Raw genomic sequence first — 16,556 nt, forward strand, 5'->3', positions numbered from 1 at the left:
AATTTATTTCAGAGTCTGTCTTGAAATACTAAGTGTTTTCATGATGTTGTTCACTGCAGGTAAAATGCAGCACTCATTTTAGGGGCATTGTTTTCATCTCTTTAAGGGTGAAAACCACTCTGTGGGCATATTTGTGTTTCACTTAGATTTGCCTTCTTTGGGGAATTTAAGTGGGATTTAATCCATTCATAGATTTTGTGCACACTTTCTGCACTGAGGGATATTTCAGGCTCCTTCTACGCTCTTTGCTCATTCTTGTAAAGATATTTTAATTGACCCTCATTTGCGTAGGACTGATTTTTTTGTATCATGTACATATACCTATGTGTCTGCAACAGTGCAATCACTATTGTTTTATGTAGGCTAGAAATCACCTGACAATGTAGACACTACCTTTTTCTTGTAACCTAGAGGTATGGAACACTAACATATGCTTGCTGTTTAGTTTGGGTATAGTTCTGTTAAAGAATTCCTTAAATTGTTATTCCCCCTTCTCACAATGTTGTGTCAGAACATGATTCAAATCCTGTTTATGGTTTCTATCAATGCAAAATTCTTACATCTATGGGCCTCTTTCTGCTGACTCATGGAATTAAATGCCTTGTTTAAGTCAATGAAATTATGCTGTTGCAAAGAAAAGCAGAGCAATGGGAAGAAAAATGAAAAAATTGCATTAGTAGAGACTGGACAGGATTTTCTTCTCTATTACCAAGTAATAAACATGAAAGCATATTTTGTACTGTATTTTTAGGAGTTAAAGGGAAGGGAGAAAGGGAGCATAATAATAAAAAATCAGTTATGTTAGTGTAAATTCATTAAAATAATTTTGGTTGTCCCTGTATTCCAGTGTCATTAGTGAAAAATGCATAGTAGTAAAAAAGTAAGATACTTTTATGTGGTATTCTTGTTTCACATTAGAACTACATCTCTACGTATTCCTTTTTTATTTCTCTTTTTATTATTAAGAACATTTAAGTGTGCTATGTATTGAGACAACCAGAAATAAGGGGAATGTATTCAGTTGTTATGTGTAGCATTTTCTCAGCACAGAGAATTTTTACATTAATGTTCTCAATGTGAATATGTATTTTTATATTTAAAGTAATGCTAATATTTATGAAGAATCAGCAGTAGCTGACATAATTAAATCAGAATTAAATCTATCTTACATAAACAATGATAAATTGATTAAGAAAATCTGTTAAACAGAGAAAAGTTATTAATTAATGTTTTTCAGAAACTAAATGACTCTATAACGCACATATAAGCTTTCCAGTCACCTATATATGTCAAGGTGAGAGACCTTGAGTTCAAGATCCCTAAGCAAAAATTAGTTTTACTTAATTTACCTGTTAATGAGATTCTTCCAGTTATTTACAAATTGCTCTCAGTTGCCTTGCAAACAGCTTTAAGCAGAGTGGTGATTTTCAGGATAAAACCTATTCCTATAGTATGTTCAGTTATGTTCATACAATTTCTTATTTCTGAGTTTGATGTGTCTCCTCACAGTGAGACCACCATGTCTCAAAAAATCTGTTATTTTCTAAGACTATCCCATCACTCAGCTGGGACAGTATTTTTTGTTCAAAATATTCACCTTGTCCAATCATGTTGCCTGATATGAATTCAAGGCCTGAGTAGCAAGTTCTAATGACCCAGGTGAAATGACTGAAGTGTTTAGGCTAGTGCAAATGTGTCACTTCAGTGTCTTCTCAGTCATAACCCCTTGATAAATATTTAAGATTTATTTGTTAAAAGGCAGAGCTAATTGTGCTTTCTGATAGGTGATGGTGGTAGGAAAGAGAAGCATGACTGTCTGACCCAATGTTGTGCTGGGAAAGAATTACTCCATGATGTGTCCTTAATCCATTCCTTGTGTAGATGTGTAGCACTAACTGATTCATTAGACAGCAGAGGTCCTTAGGGAGGTTGGCATGAAGCGTTTGATGTTCTATGTCAGCTGTGACACGAAGGGTCTTTTAGTTCCAAAGTCAGAAGGGTCAGAGGCCCTTTGATTAGGTCCTGCACAATTGTGAAGTGTGTTTATTTTGCATGTAAATCTGAATATTTTTAGCAAAAAGAGGCCCATAACTTGGTTTTGGAGCCATAAGCCACACAGGTCCAAGTTCATATTCACATCTGAAATATATGGCCAAGCATCTACCCATGTAGTGATGTTTGTGATTTATGTAAATTTATAAGTCTTGGTTTAAGTTTTGTACATTACCCAGGAGCACTTGGTTCACCTAAACTACAATTACTAAATCTGGAGTAATCCTAGGTTTGAATGAACTTAGTCTGGAGAAACTGGTATAGCTTGACTATCTTTTTTCAAAATTCTGTGTTTTCATAGAAATCAAAAGTTCACCATTTTAATTTCAGATTTAATGTTGTCTTCATTTCTAAACAAGTATCTTAGAAAAAGAATTAAATATGTCTATTTGTCATCAATGTATATTGAATGTTAACATGTATGGTTAATTTGTGAAATAAACATGGAATTATTTAAGTCCATTGCTTCTTGCACTTTATTCATTTTACAAACATATCTAAAATATGAAGAAATATCTGTATAGTTCTTCTCTCATAAATATCCAGGAACACACAAAAATGCATTAATTTTTGCCATGCTCCTGTGTATAAGGCATTCTCCTTTGTTAACATGGGTTTCACTCTGCAATTTCTTATTTTATTTATTTATCTATTTATTTATTTTATTGGCCCAATTCTGCCACCCATTCTCAAATTTACTTGCACAGTTTATTACTGTTTTAACAAGGTTGATAAGTATAACTGAAGGATTGCTTTATTATTTTTTTTTACTTAAGCATTTCTTCTCTGCAGTTAATCATTGCTTGAACTGTGCTATATCACTTATGTCTTTTGTGGCAAGACCAATAATTACTAATAATTACTAATAATTACTAAAACCAATGAGAAAGAATTGGGTGACAGTCTGTTCTTTTATATATTTGTTGTTGGAGTGCAGCAAAAATTCTTGTCTCTCAAAAAGTTTTAAAATTGAAGACACTGTAATTTAGAAGCTTATCAAGGTTCACCATTGCAGTGCCTAGAGACATTAATCCACTCATACTTTTATTCTTTCTTTTAAGCTCATATCTTTCCAGCATCAAATACTCTGGGTCTTGACTGAACAAACTTGACTCAGTGAGGACAACTGCATTTGATTTCCAAAGGTTTTCCTTCCACCATGCTTTTCATTAATTGTTCCATTCCTGGAAATTTCTGATGTTTCTGTTGTCAAATATCTGCAGAGATGTTCTTTACCTCTGCTTCCTCTAATTTTGAAACTACTATTGAGTTAAAGTTGTCCAAGGCATATATCTATTATTTCACAAAGGCAAGAAAACAAAAAATCTTAAAAGTCTGTTCTCATTTTCTCTGACATTGTGGGAGTTTTAATATCCTGCATTTTGACAAGGAGGAGATCAAAAGCAGAGATTTAAATCAATTATATTAAATCAACAGATTAAACTTGTGATGTTTGTAATAATGATGCTGTAAAGTTAAGGGTGTAGTGACAAAACCAGGACAAAGCTGGTAGAGGTAGAGGTAATCTTTTGGTGTGCTAGACAAAAGATAGAGTTTAAAGAGATGAACTTTGCATCAGAAGAAAGGTTAGTGTGCTGAGAAGATTATGGGTTTGTTGGTTGGTTTGGGGGAGGGGGATGGGGATTCATTCCTAATTGTGTCATTCTGATTTTTTTTGTTGGTGTTTTGAATTAAATCAGGGTCTTAGCACTGTTCTGCTGTACTTGTTTGCATAGGTGTATATACAAATATGTATGGCACATACCACTTTAATTATAACTGTGAAATGCATCAATGTTGCTTGATTGTTACTTGCACAGTGCACTCTGGAGGAGTATGCCTAACCCATACTGTGATGTCAGGTTTAAAGACACACCCGTCCTGATCAAGATAGGAAATTCTTAAGCAACCTGACAACACAGCATGTCTTACTAAGGTGTGGCATCAAGGGGACAGCACAGGCCTCCTGTTCTTTGCTAACTGCTGTATAGTATTAAGAAAGCCTCCAGCTACAGAAAAATAATTGCCCTAACACTGTGTATTGCTATCTATGAGTGTTCTCATAAATATTCTAGTAAAACTAAACAATTTTTTTCCATACAGACATCACTAGGTCTCTTATTGTCTCTTCTGAGGAAGGAAGAAATGAAGGCTACAGCAGCGGCCTTCAGTTGCCTGATAGAGAGAAAACACTTGAATTTGAGCTTGGAAAACCAGTTTATTTCAGCAAAGCAAAGATGAAAATTGAGGACGAAGGCAAAGCCCCTGTTTTCCTCAAACAGGTCTCAGATGTTGAAGTCTGGCAGGGAGATGTAGCTAGGCTCTCTGTTACTGTTACTGGCAGCCCCACACCCAAAATCCAGTGGTTTCTCAACAGTACGAAGCTAATCCCATGCACAGACTGTAAGTTAGTATTTGCAGGCAATGACCATAGCCTCATCCTCCCGTATGCAGGGGTGCAGGATGAGGGTGAGTATACATGCGTGGCCAGCAATGTACATGGTGAGACCAGCTGCAGCGCCCAGCTCCACGTGCGCCAGAGGAAGCCAGGATTCCCTTGCTTTGCCAGGGAGCCGGACAGCGTGCGGTGTGCACCGGGCTTCACGGCAGTCTTTGAGTACACAGTGGTGGGGAAGCCGTGCCCCGACGTGCTGTGGTCCAAGGGGAGCGAGCAGCTCTTCTCTGATGCGCGTCACTCCATTGCTCACTGCCCTGACGGCTCGGGTTCTCTGACAGTGTGGGACTGCGTGGAGGAGGACACTGGGCTCTACACATGCAGGGCCGTGAGTGCCCTGGGTGAGGCCACGTGCTCTGCTGAGCTCCTTGTGCTGCCCGAGGAGCGTGTTGTGTGCGGGCAGAGCCAGGCCTTGCAGCACTCTGCAGTGGCAGAGGACCAAAGCCCCCTTTTCTATGAGGAGGCTGGTGAGCTTCCTGCAATGGAAGGGGCACTGAGTCTTGAGCCCATGAGGGAGCCTTCAACCCTCCTTCAGCTCCAGATGACCCAGGCAGTATACATGCTGCCCAGGGAGGACATCTTGCCTGGCCTGCCACCAACCTGTCTGGCAGCACAGAGTGTTGAAGAGATGTTCACGCAGGCAGCCACAATACAAGAGAGCAGTGGGCTTCTGGCAGAGCCTCTGCAAACCCTCCTTGCTGGCCCCCAGGGCGCAGTGCCCGCAGCTGTGATGGAGACACAACTGCCAGGCTGCCTTGGGATTGTAGCTGCACAGATAATCATGCCCAAAGAGAAAATCATCCCTAAGGCAGCAGAGCAACTGGCTGCTCTGAAGACAGAGGCTTCCCAAACCCTTCTACAGGTGCCAAGTACCACTGAGAACCATGCCATGGATGGTGATCAAATCCAAATCATTGAGGCCTTTCAGATAACACAAGGTGAGCGGAAGGCTGAACCTAGGTTTCTCTCTGAATTGGCCTTCACTGGGGGCCAAACTATCCCCCTGGAGAACATTTCTTTCCTGGAAACAGCAAAGGAAGGTTTTGCTGCAAGAGTACATGAGGGAGAGGCTGTGAGATTTCCCTTGCTGCTGGAAGAAAAACAGTCCATGGGGGAAGAACATGTTGATCTTTCCAAAGACGGTGAGCTCACTGCTCTGGTTCCCAAGAGCTGCAGCTTAGACATAAAGTCTCAAATCAGAAATGCACTGAAAGCTGCAGTGGTAAGTGAGAAAAAACTCTTATTTTCAGAATGGTTGGCTGATAAGGAAGATGTTAAAGTACAGGCAATAAACATCACCAAGGAGAATACACATACTTTGTGTACATATGTTGTGACCACAGGAAAATGCAGTCCCATGGAAATCCAAGTCTCCTTGGGAGAAGTCAACATTCAGACAGCTGACCAGAAAAAAGTCTTGAAGGAAGTTTTCTATTCCTTTCTTTGTGAAGATAAATGTTCCCTGACTGGTGAAAAATCCAAAGCATTGCCATTCTCTGCCAGTACACTTCTCTCAGGAAAATCCTGTGACGAAATCTTTGAGCTGGAGCCCCAGCAGGCTGAGAGGACTCTGGAGCCAGAAATACCACTGGAACACCATTTGTCTGCACAAGTTATCAACACTGTGACTGAGCATGGTCAAATCAAGGATGTGGGTGCAGCTGTAGCCACTGCTGATGCAGCCTCTGCAGATGTTCTTACTAAGACACCCACAGAAATACTGAAAATAAAAGAGAAAAGGGAAGAAAAGTGTGGGGAAGAAGTCAGAGAGGGTCTGGAAACTAGAGCTGGAAAGCAAGAGGATGAGCTGGGCAAAGAAAGTTATCCCATCATACACAGCAAACTGGTTGACACTGTTGTGGAGGAAGAGGAGAGTGTCAGGCTGGTGTCTGTCATTACAAATGTCAGAGAGGTGAACTGGTACTTTGAGGGTAAACTGGTCTCTTCAGGCAACAAATTCAAGTGTTTGCAAGATCAGGACACGTACACACTAGTAATAAGCAAAGTATGTGGGGACATTCACCAAGGAGAGTACATCTGTGAGGCGCTGAATCAAGGTGGAAAAAGAGCAACAGCAGCAAAACTCACAGTTGTTAAAAGAGGTTGGATTATGGGGATAAAATAATCCTTTAATGCACTGCTCTACTAATGAACTTCCCCTTCTAAGTGTATCTTTGGACAGAGATACAATATTAATACCATCATGCCACTAATCAGAGGGCTCCCCTCTCTCTGGAATGATGGTCTCCTTTTATCACATTGCAAGGCTTCTCACTTTCATTACCCCAGTCTTTGGTCAGGAACTTTGTTGTTTCAATGCACTAGCATGGTCAGGACAAAGCTGTATCTCAATCCCTACCATTTATCCTATTCTTGCCTGAGAAGTGGACCTGCTCCTCCCATTTCTCTCACTGCTGCACCCTGTCTCACTCCTTAGAGTCATTGCACAAATTCACCACCATTTCTCATTCACACCATAATTTCTCACAACTCCAGGATAGATTACTTTATATTTGTATCCTGTTGCTATTGTGCATTGCTATTTCACTTTGTTTTTCCAGTGTCACCACTGTTTCCTGATGTGATTATGCACTGTAAGACTGTCTGTCCACTGAGTCTAGTACTGCTTTCTTTTCTTACAGATATTTTTTTCTTTTACAGTCACTTTATGTGAATTGCAAGTATGTCACCTTTTTGGGTTTTTTTCAGTCAGTCAATCACTTAATTTCAGAATGCCAGGAGGCAAAGTTTTGAGTTACTGTCTGCTTCTAATTTCAGTTGCACCGATCCTGAGGAGAAGGCTTGAACCCTTGGAAGTGGCTGTAAATCACGTGGCCAAGTTTACCTGTGAGGTAGAGATGGCTCCCAATGTCAAGTTCCAGTGGTACAAAGCTGGACGAGAGATATACGATGGGGACAAATACTCCATTCGCACCTCCAACTACCTCTCCACACTGGAGATCCCAAGGCCTCAAGTTGTTGACTGTGGGGAATATAGCTGTAAGGCTTCCAACCAGCATGGCAGTGTTAGCTCTACAGCTGTTCTAACGGTAACTGGTAAGTACAGACTTTCAAACACTTCTCCTTTTCCATAAAATATCTTGGTGTATTGTAATGCTTTCACTGCTATACTTGCACATGTTTATGGCTCTTGGTTGCCATTATAATACATAGTCCATACCTAATTTTGGCAGGCACAATCTTAGAAAAGGAATAACTTTTGAGAATGCTGCTTTTAGGTGCTTTCTGTATGAAGAGAAGGGAATTGGTGTGAAAAAGTTTCAGAGGGAAAGAAAGAAAGAAGGGAGAAAAAAAGCAGGAAGAAACAACATGAAATTGCTTTGTGAATGCATTCTTGAAGAGGGTTTATTTAACTTCCAGACCACAAAAAAAGAAAAGAAACACTTTTAAATCTGATTTCTTGGTGTAATAGTCACTGTGCGATTATGCTAGCACCCTAAATTTATCCTGCAACTACACTTGCGACGTAGGTTATGCAGATCTGCATACCTGAACATCTTTGTGCTGTGGCCAAAGGGGAACTCTGTGACTGGGGAAACAGATCTTCTTAAACAATAGAAGGTTTAAAGGGTTTAAATTTTCAAACTTTTTGTCTATTGAGAGCTGCACAGCTTTTGTTTTTCTTAAAACAAAAAAAAAAAACCACCATCTTTTGGGTGCTTCTTGTGTGATGACCTTATTTATTATGACTTTTCTCTTTCTGGGAGGAGTCTTTATGTGGTCTTTGCTAAGTGCTGGGTGCTAGAGAGTAGAAAAAAGTCCGTGAACAGTGAAATGCAAGCAAACTTGCCCATCTTGAGAGAACAGTGCACAAACATGTAAATCTTGGGGGAGGAATTTCTGGCTTTTTGTTAGTTTTCCTTTAGTTCGTACATTGCTCCAGAGATTCAAAATGCCTTCAAGCTCTGGAGCAATACATAGACTGAAGAAGTACAAAACCAATAGCCAAAATTTGTCATCTTTAGCACCTCTTGTTTCCTTTACTGCTGTTTCCTTTTGCTGAAGAGTGTCCAGTGACAAGCTGGCCTCTCTTGCTCTCTGTCCCTAGCAAATGTGGCTCTGTTCCTCACCTCTTGATAACACTGAACCCCTTTGTTTTGCAGAGGCATTACCACCAACGTTTCTTACCAGACCTGAACCTATTACTACTTTTGTTGGCAAAAGTGCCAAGTTCCTGTGTACTGTTTCGGGCACTCCAGTCATCGACATCACCTGGCAGAAAGATGGAACAACTATTTCACCATCAGACCACCATAAGATCTCCAAAGTGGAAAATAAACATGTTTTAGAAATTTCCCTTCTTACCACTAGTGACAGAGGGGTTTACACTTGCAAAGCTTCCAACAAGTTTGGGGCTGACATTTGCCAGACTGAAATGGTCATTATAGACAAGCCCCACTTCATTAAAGATTTGCAGTCAGTACAGTCAGCAGTTAATAAGAAAATACGCCTTGAATGTCAGGTGGATGAAGACAGGAAAGTAACTGTAGTGTGGACAAAGGATGGAAACAAAATCCCTCCAGGCAAAGATTATAAGATTTACTTTGAAGACAAAATAGCCTCACTTGAGATTCCTTTGGCTAAGCTCAAGGACTCAGGCCACTATGTGTGTACTGCTTCAAACGAGGCAGGAAGCAGCTCCTCTTCTGCCACCGTCACAGTCAGAGGTAAGATAGCTCTATGCCCCCTTTATCTTTTGTCTTCTTGGGTTCCCCAGTTCTTCTTTCACAGGCAAAAGACTTCTTTGGGCTGTAATTACATTGTGAATTCTTCTCAGACCTGCCACCTGGTCCATTCTTCGTAAAGTCTTTTACCCTGCTGCCTTACAGTGCACCGTGTGTTACTTCAATATTTCTTTCACCAGAGAAAATCAAGAATTTCTCTTGCCTGCAGGAGAGAGATGGATGAAGAGGGAAAGAAAAACCACAGAAGCTACAGCTCAGCAAAGATTATGCTGATCTCTTGTGAAGTTGTATTTTGTTCTTGCTCTGGGAAGCAATTTTTCAAAGCTTTGTATTTCAGATTTCTTTCCTTTCTTTCTTTTCCCTTTGCTTCCCCTTTCCTCTTCCCCTTCTTCCCCTTTTTACCATCTCTTCTCCTCTCTTCACTTTTCTTCCCATTTTCAGAACCACCATCCTTTGTGAAGAAGGTCGATCCATCTTATTTACTGACCCCAGGCGACTCTGCACGTCTTCAATGCAAAATCAAAGGGTCTCCTGAAATCCAGGTTACTTGGTTCAAGAATAATAAGGAAATCCATGAAAGTAACACGCACAGGATGTCCTTTGTTAATTATGTGGCTGTCTTAGATATTTTGGAAATGAAAGTTGATGACACTGGGACCTACTCATGTGAAGCTGTCAACGAGGTTGGAAGCGACAGTTGCACCACAGAAGTGGTTGTCAAAGGTCTGTCCTTCTTGTTGCTGCCAGTCACATTCTTGAGAAAAAACTTCCTTTTTCTTTTTTATTTTTTTTTTGGCATGGTTGACTAATTCTTTCTTACTGCTTTTATAGAGCCTCCGTCTTTCATCAGAACACTTGAACCTGCAGAGCTAGTGAAGGGAACAAACCCCATTCTTCAGTGTGAGGTTGCTGGCACTGGACCCTTTGAGATTAGCTGGTACAAAGACAAGAAGCAGATTCGGAGTAGTAAAAAATACAGGTTGACCTCTCAGAAGGCTGTTATTTCTTTGGAGGTGTCCTCATTTAATAGTGCAGATGTCGGTGAATACGAGTGTGTGATAGCTAATGAAGTCGGGAAGTGCATGTGCAGTGCCACATACATCTTGAAAGGTCAGTGGGAGAGAGAAAACTCCTCTTACTGAAGGGATTGGGAAAAACCTTATTTCATAAAATGTCTTTACTTTGGATTTATGGGATGCTGGGGAAACTGGGAAGAAAGAATATCTTCTTCTCTTGAAATTCTGTGTGTATCTTCCATCTTATCTGGCATCACACCTCAGGATTTGAAGAACATTGAGATTAATGGGCCATTAGCTCCCAGCTAATGGAGAAAACAGTTCTCCAACTTACCTGCTGTTTTGCTGAATTGCAAGATGTAGTGCACATACTGTCTTACAAAACTGTTTTTTAAGTAGCAGATTTTATGTGATGATGTAATAGTAGATGAATATGTTTTTTCTTGTCTCTCTTCTTTGAACTAGAACCACCATCTTTTGTTAAGAAAATCGAAAATGTGACAGCTCTGGCTGGAGATAGTGTTACATTACAGGCTGTGGTGAAAGGGTCAGAGCCTATTTCTGTGACATGGATGAAAGGCAAAGATATTATTAAAGATGATAACAATGTGAGAGTGTCATTTGATCACGGTCTAGCAACACTGCAAATTACTGGAGTCCAGCTGAGCTCTGGTGGCAAATACACCTGCGTGGCTGAGAATGATGCAGGAAGTCAGTCCTGCTTTGGTGAGCTAGCAGTGAAAGGTCAGTGGAGAAGTGCTGTGATCCCTGCAGTCTCCCACCTGACAGGAGAAGAAATTTCCTTTTGTCCTTAACACCAGTTGTTTAATTCTGTTGTAGAACCTGCCAAAATAATTGAAAAAGCCGAAATGATCCAGGTTACAGCTGGGGAACCAGCTATTTTGGAGTACACTGTCACAGGCACTCCAGAGCTGAAAAGCACATGGTTCAAAGATGGAAAGCCACTACCTGCCAGCAAAAAATATAGGATCAGCTTTAAAAATAACATTGCCCAGCTCAAGTTTTATGCCACTGAAATGCAGGACAGTGGTGAATACACCTTTGAGATATCCAATGATGTGGGCATCAGTTCTTGTACTACCAGCTTCACTGTGCTAGGTTGGTACCTCTTTGCAAAGAGCCTTGTTGCTTTGCTCTGTGCCCAACAGAGCCAGAAACAGAACAGCACTGATTTTGCTCATGTGTTCCTTTCTGTCATTTTTTTCACTTTTGACAGATCGCACTCTCCCTCCCTTCTTTACTAAACCACTGAAGAATATTGACAGCGTCATTAGTTCCTCATGCCGCCTAGACTGCAAAATTTCAGGCTCTCTTCCAATGACTGTCTCATGGTTTAAGCAGGATACTGAGATCACTTCAAGTGCCAAGTACACAGTACACTTTGCAGAAGGCTCAGCATCTTTGGAAATAAAACACCTAGATGCAAATGATGCTGGGGTCTACATTTGCAGAGCCACAAACTCTGCTGGTAGCAAAGAGAGCAGTAGCACTTTGTTTATAAAAGGTTTGGCAATTTGTTTCATTTTTCTTGGAATTTTACTTATCTTGTGATAATACTTTTCTTTCCCAAAATACAAGCCCTCTCTTACTCTTAACAATTTTCTCCTTTCAATGCAATCCAGAGCCACCCAGCTTCACTGTAGAACCACAGTCTCAAGATGTATTGCCTGCATCAACTGTACATTTCAAAGGAATGTTTAAAGGCACAACACCACTGACAGTGAAATGGTTTAAAGATGATACTGAGCTGGTGACAGGAGGAGCCTGCTACATTATGACAGAAGCATTAGCAAGTTACTTGGAGCTTTATGCAGTCAAACCAACTGATTCTGGAAAATACACCTGCAAAGTCTCCAATGTAGCTGGTTCAGTAACATGCAGTGCAAACTTATTTGTGAAAGGTTTGCATTCTTACTCTTATTTAAAATTCTAGCTGCTGGTTTAACACAGCAGCACTCTTTCCTGTGTTCGTTGTCCTGAACACTCTTCTTAAATCCACAGAACCTGCTGCCTTCAAGGAGAAGCTAGAGCCGACTCACCTGGTAAAGAAAGGTGGATATGCTGAGCTGACCTGTGAAGTCACTGGAACTCCTGAGATTAAAATCACGTGGTTCAAGGATGATAGAGAGCTAAAAGAGAGTGACAAATACAGGATATCTTTTACAAAGTCTTTGGCAATACTCCGTGTTTTGGAGGCTGATACTGAAGACAGTGGGGAATACATTTGCGAAGCCAAAAATGACGCTGGAAAAGATATCTGCAGTAGTGTTGTTACAGTTAAAGGTGTGTGTGACATCCAGCCACACCATTTGTTTCTTTAAACTTAGTACAGCGGTACCAGCTTCAAAAGTATGATTAATGCAAATTGCACTTTCTTTTTTTGCACTGTAGAGTCACCTTATTTTAGCAAGGAGTTTCAATCCATGGAAGTCTTGAAGGATTCTGATGTAGTTTTGGAATGTGAGGTGCTTGGCACGCCTCCCTTTGAAGTGTTTTGGGTGAAAGATGATAAACCCGTGCGGAGCAGTAAGAAGCACAGAATAAGCATTGAGAAATCTTTGATTAGCCTCCACGTTTTCAGGTTTGATGCTTCTGATGTTGGCGAGTATCAGTGTAGAGTAACCAACGATGTTGGGAGCTGCCTCTGCCGTTCAGAGGTCACGCTGAAAGGTTAGTGCAAGATGCAGAACACCACTAGCATGTTCTTATCCCAGTGTGGTTTTCATGCCACACTGTTACACACCAGACTTGTACTTACATACCCACTTTCTCCCTGCCAGAGCCTCCGCAGTTTTTGAAGAAGATAGAAAACATTAGCTCCCTTCGAGGGGGAACAGTTGTGTTTCAGGCTGCTATTAAAGGTTCCTTACCCATTACTGTGTCCTGGTTGAAAGACAATGATGAAGTGATTGAAGACAACAATATCAAAATGACCTTTGTGAACAATGTTGCCACTCTTATGGTGAGATCTATTGAGCTGAAACATGATGGGAAATATTTCTGTCAGGCTAAAAACGAGGCAGGAATTCAGAGGTGCTCTGCTCTGCTGACTGTCAAAGGTTGGTCTTACCCTGAGGGCTTGCAATCATCTGAGATGGTTCCCTTTTGATTTTTACAGATGCAGTTAACACTCTATCTCCTTGTTTATAACAGAACCTGCTACAATTGTGGACAAGGCTGTGTCAATAGATGTGACTGAGGGAGACCCAGCAACCTTGCAGTGTAAATTTTCAGGAACAAAACCTATTACAGCCAAATGGTTCAAAGATGGCAAGGAACTGACATTGGGCCCAAAATATAAGATCAGCATTACAGATACCGTCTCAGTCTTAAAGGTGCTTTATGCAGATAAGAAAGATAGTGGAGAATACATTTTTGAGGTTCAAAATGACGTTGGGAGCAGTAGCTGTTCTGCCAGCATTAATGTCCTAGGTGTGTATGAGCTCTCTCTTATTATTGTTTTTAGATACAGAATCTTTTCTCCTGAGCTGACATCTACCACAATCATGATTGAATTTCATATTTTATCTTTTTACTCTGTCTTGGATAGATCTCATTATACCACCTAAATTCACCAAAAAACTCAAGAAAATGGACAGCATTAAGGGGTCTTTTGTCCACCTGGAGTGCATAGTGTCTGGTTCACATCCCATAAGTATACAGTGGTATAAGGATGGCCAAGAAATAACAGCAAGTGAAAAGCACAAATACTCTTTCCATGATAATACTGCATTTCTGGAAATAAATAAACTGGAAGGCACAGACAGTGGCTCTTACACCTGTGAAGCTACAAATAAAGCTGGAAGCAACCAATGCAGCGGGTTCTTAACAGTCAAAGGTTTGAATTCCTTCTTTGTCTTGTGTTAGGTCTCTCATTCATAATTTTGGATTTCCCCATCTCAGAGTTATCTCCTTTCTTCTTTTTTGCATGTTATAGAACCACCATATTTTGTGGAAAAACCCCAGTCTCAAGAGGTTGTGCCCAATGCTAGGGTTCAGTTCAAAGCGCTGGTGAAAGGGTCTACGCCTATGCAGATAAAGTGGTTTAAAGACAGCCAGGAGCTCCTGTCTGGAGCCAGCCGATCTGTCTGGAAGGACGACACTTCCAGTGTTCTGGAGCTCTTCTCAGCTAGGACATCTGATTCTGGGAACTACACTTGTCAGATAAGCAATGATGTGGGGACTGCGACCTGCAAAGCAACTCTGTTTGTAAAAGGTGTGCAACCCAATCTAATTTTTTTTGGTTCTGATTTTTCTGTGCAGTTTTGGTGGGAGGGGGAGGAAGCCTTTTAGCTTTTTTTTTTCTTTAAATTCTGGGATTTTTTTATTCCTACCTTGAATATTACAAAGCCTCAACTTCTCTGTCCATCTTCTAGAGCCCCCCAGATTTATTCAGATGCCAACTTCTGTAGTAGCTTTGCGTGACGGACAGTCCACCACTTTTGAGTGCCAGGTAGTAGGCACGCCAGAGATCCAGATTACATGGTACCTGGATGGGAATGAAGTGACTGACCAAGCTAAGTACGGCATCTCCTTCATAGATGGTTTAGCCACTTTGAGAATCACTCAAGCCAGAGTGGCAGATAGTGGGATTTATGTTTGTGAAGCCCACAATGATGCAGGTAGTGAGAGCTGCAGCATCGAGCTGAAAGTAAAAGGTTGGTTTTGAACATCTTGTCATCTCTGTCATGTATCTGGGGTGAGGAAGTAGGAGATACTTCTTCTCCCCTCAAAACTATTTAGGGTTACTATCTATTTTCCCCTCATTCTTCTTTATAGAGCCTCCAACCTTTGTTCGGGAGTTGCGTCCCACTGAGGTAGTGAAGGGTTCAGAGGCCACACTAGAATGTGAGGTGACTGGTACCCCTCCATTTGAGGTGAAGTGGCTGAAGAACAATAAGGAGATGTTCAGCAGCAAGAAATATGCCATTTCCACCAAAGAATCAGTATTTACTCTTAATGTGACTAACTGTGACATCTCAGATGTTGGTGAATATCAGTGTATTATATCAAATGAAGGTGGGAGCTGTTCTTGCAGCACAAGACTCAGCTTAAAAGGTCAGTCCTCTATGAAGCACACCTCAAACATTGTATGCCCCAGATAAAGTGTTGCAACTGGGATTACTTTATATGATCTCTCTTTCTTCTCTTCCCTTTCAACGACTTCTCTTCCAAACAACAAACAAAACTCACACCACAGAACCACCGTCCTTTGTCAAGAAGCTGGAGAACGTCACTAGCATTTTGAAAGGTGATGCATTCTTTCAGTGCGTCGTAGCAGGTGCACAGCCCTTATCTGTGTCATGGATAAAAGATGAGAAAATACTAGAAGATGATGAACACCACCACATTACCTTTGAGAACAGGGTGGCCACACTGAAGCTTACTAATGTTGACCTCAGCCACAGAGGGAGATATACCTGTCAGGCAAAGAATGAATCTGGCGTGGAGAAGTGCTTTGCTTTGCTCTTTGTACAAGGTGTGTACAAGATGTGACCTTGATGAGTACTTGGAAAGTCAGTTCCCTCTCTAAGTAGCTAACTGCTGTAATTTTTATACTCTTTATACCTCAGAGCCTGCACAGATCATAGAAAAGGCTAAATCACTTAAAGTCACTGAAAAAGATCCTGTGACTTTGGAGTGTACTGTGGCTGGGACACCAGAGCTCCGAATAAGATGGTACAAGGATGGCAAGCAGCTCCTGCCCAGTAGATACTACACAATGAGCTTTGAAAACAATGTGGCCAGTTTCAGGATCGAACCTGTATCGAAGGAGGATAGTGGTACTTACAGTTTTAAGGTTGAAAATGACTTCGGAAGCAGCACCTGTGAAGCTGTTCTGACTGTGCTAGGTTTGTATTGCCAATCTATCAGGGAGGGAGTGAAAAATAATCTCTGTGAAAGATAAGAAGTTAACAAGTGTATTTTTGCTATTTTTTGTGTTGGCCAGATCAATCAATTCCTCCTGTATTTATCAAAAAGCTAACCAAAAAGGATACTATTCTGGGATCTTCTATCCAAATGGAGTGCAAAGTCTCCGGATCACTACCCATTGTTGCAAAATGGTTTAAGGATGGAAAAGAGATAACTGACAGTGCAAAATATAGAAGCCTGTGCCATGAGAACACTATGTCACTCGAAATTGCTAATCTAGAGCTGACAGACAGCGCAAATTACACATGCAGTGTCTCTAATGTTGCTGGAAATGATTCTTGCAGTGCTGTCCTGACTGTGAAAGGTTTGAAACTCTTTTGCTACTTCTTATCTGTGATAAGTGCTGGGAAAATACTTAAATCTTATGCTAAC

At 40.9% G+C, this 16,556-nt stretch overlaps 1 protein-coding gene across 1 annotated transcript in view; it reads left to right on the forward strand.

The window, feature by feature from the left end:
* TTN (titin) overlaps positions 1-16,556 on the forward strand; it is a 240,259-nt gene that overhangs the window by 47,191 nt on the left and 176,512 nt on the right. The window contains exons 46-64 of the mRNA XM_086898524.1: positions 7,286-7,564; positions 8,632-9,195; positions 9,655-9,936; positions 10,045-10,323; positions 10,695-10,973; positions 11,070-11,348; positions 11,467-11,754; positions 11,873-12,151; positions 12,252-12,533; positions 12,642-12,920; positions 13,031-13,309; positions 13,404-13,682; positions 13,801-14,088; positions 14,188-14,466; positions 14,627-14,908; positions 15,030-15,308; positions 15,451-15,729; positions 15,824-16,102; positions 16,201-16,488. Coding sequence (XP_086754650.1) covers positions 7,286-7,564; positions 8,632-9,195; positions 9,655-9,936; positions 10,045-10,323; positions 10,695-10,973; positions 11,070-11,348; positions 11,467-11,754; positions 11,873-12,151; positions 12,252-12,533; positions 12,642-12,920; positions 13,031-13,309; positions 13,404-13,682; positions 13,801-14,088; positions 14,188-14,466; positions 14,627-14,908; positions 15,030-15,308; positions 15,451-15,729; positions 15,824-16,102; positions 16,201-16,488 — 5,622 coding nt within the window. The remainder of the gene's footprint in view (positions 1-7,285; positions 7,565-8,631; positions 9,196-9,654; positions 9,937-10,044; positions 10,324-10,694; positions 10,974-11,069; positions 11,349-11,466; positions 11,755-11,872; positions 12,152-12,251; positions 12,534-12,641; positions 12,921-13,030; positions 13,310-13,403; positions 13,683-13,800; positions 14,089-14,187; positions 14,467-14,626; positions 14,909-15,029; positions 15,309-15,450; positions 15,730-15,823; positions 16,103-16,200; positions 16,489-16,556) is intronic.

The sequence above is a fragment of the Cyanistes caeruleus genome, chromosome 7 (assembly GCF_971803275.1).
Source record: "Cyanistes caeruleus chromosome 7, bCyaCae1.hap1.1, whole genome shotgun sequence".
Taxonomy (NCBI): domain Eukaryota; kingdom Metazoa; phylum Chordata; class Aves; order Passeriformes; family Paridae; genus Cyanistes; species Cyanistes caeruleus.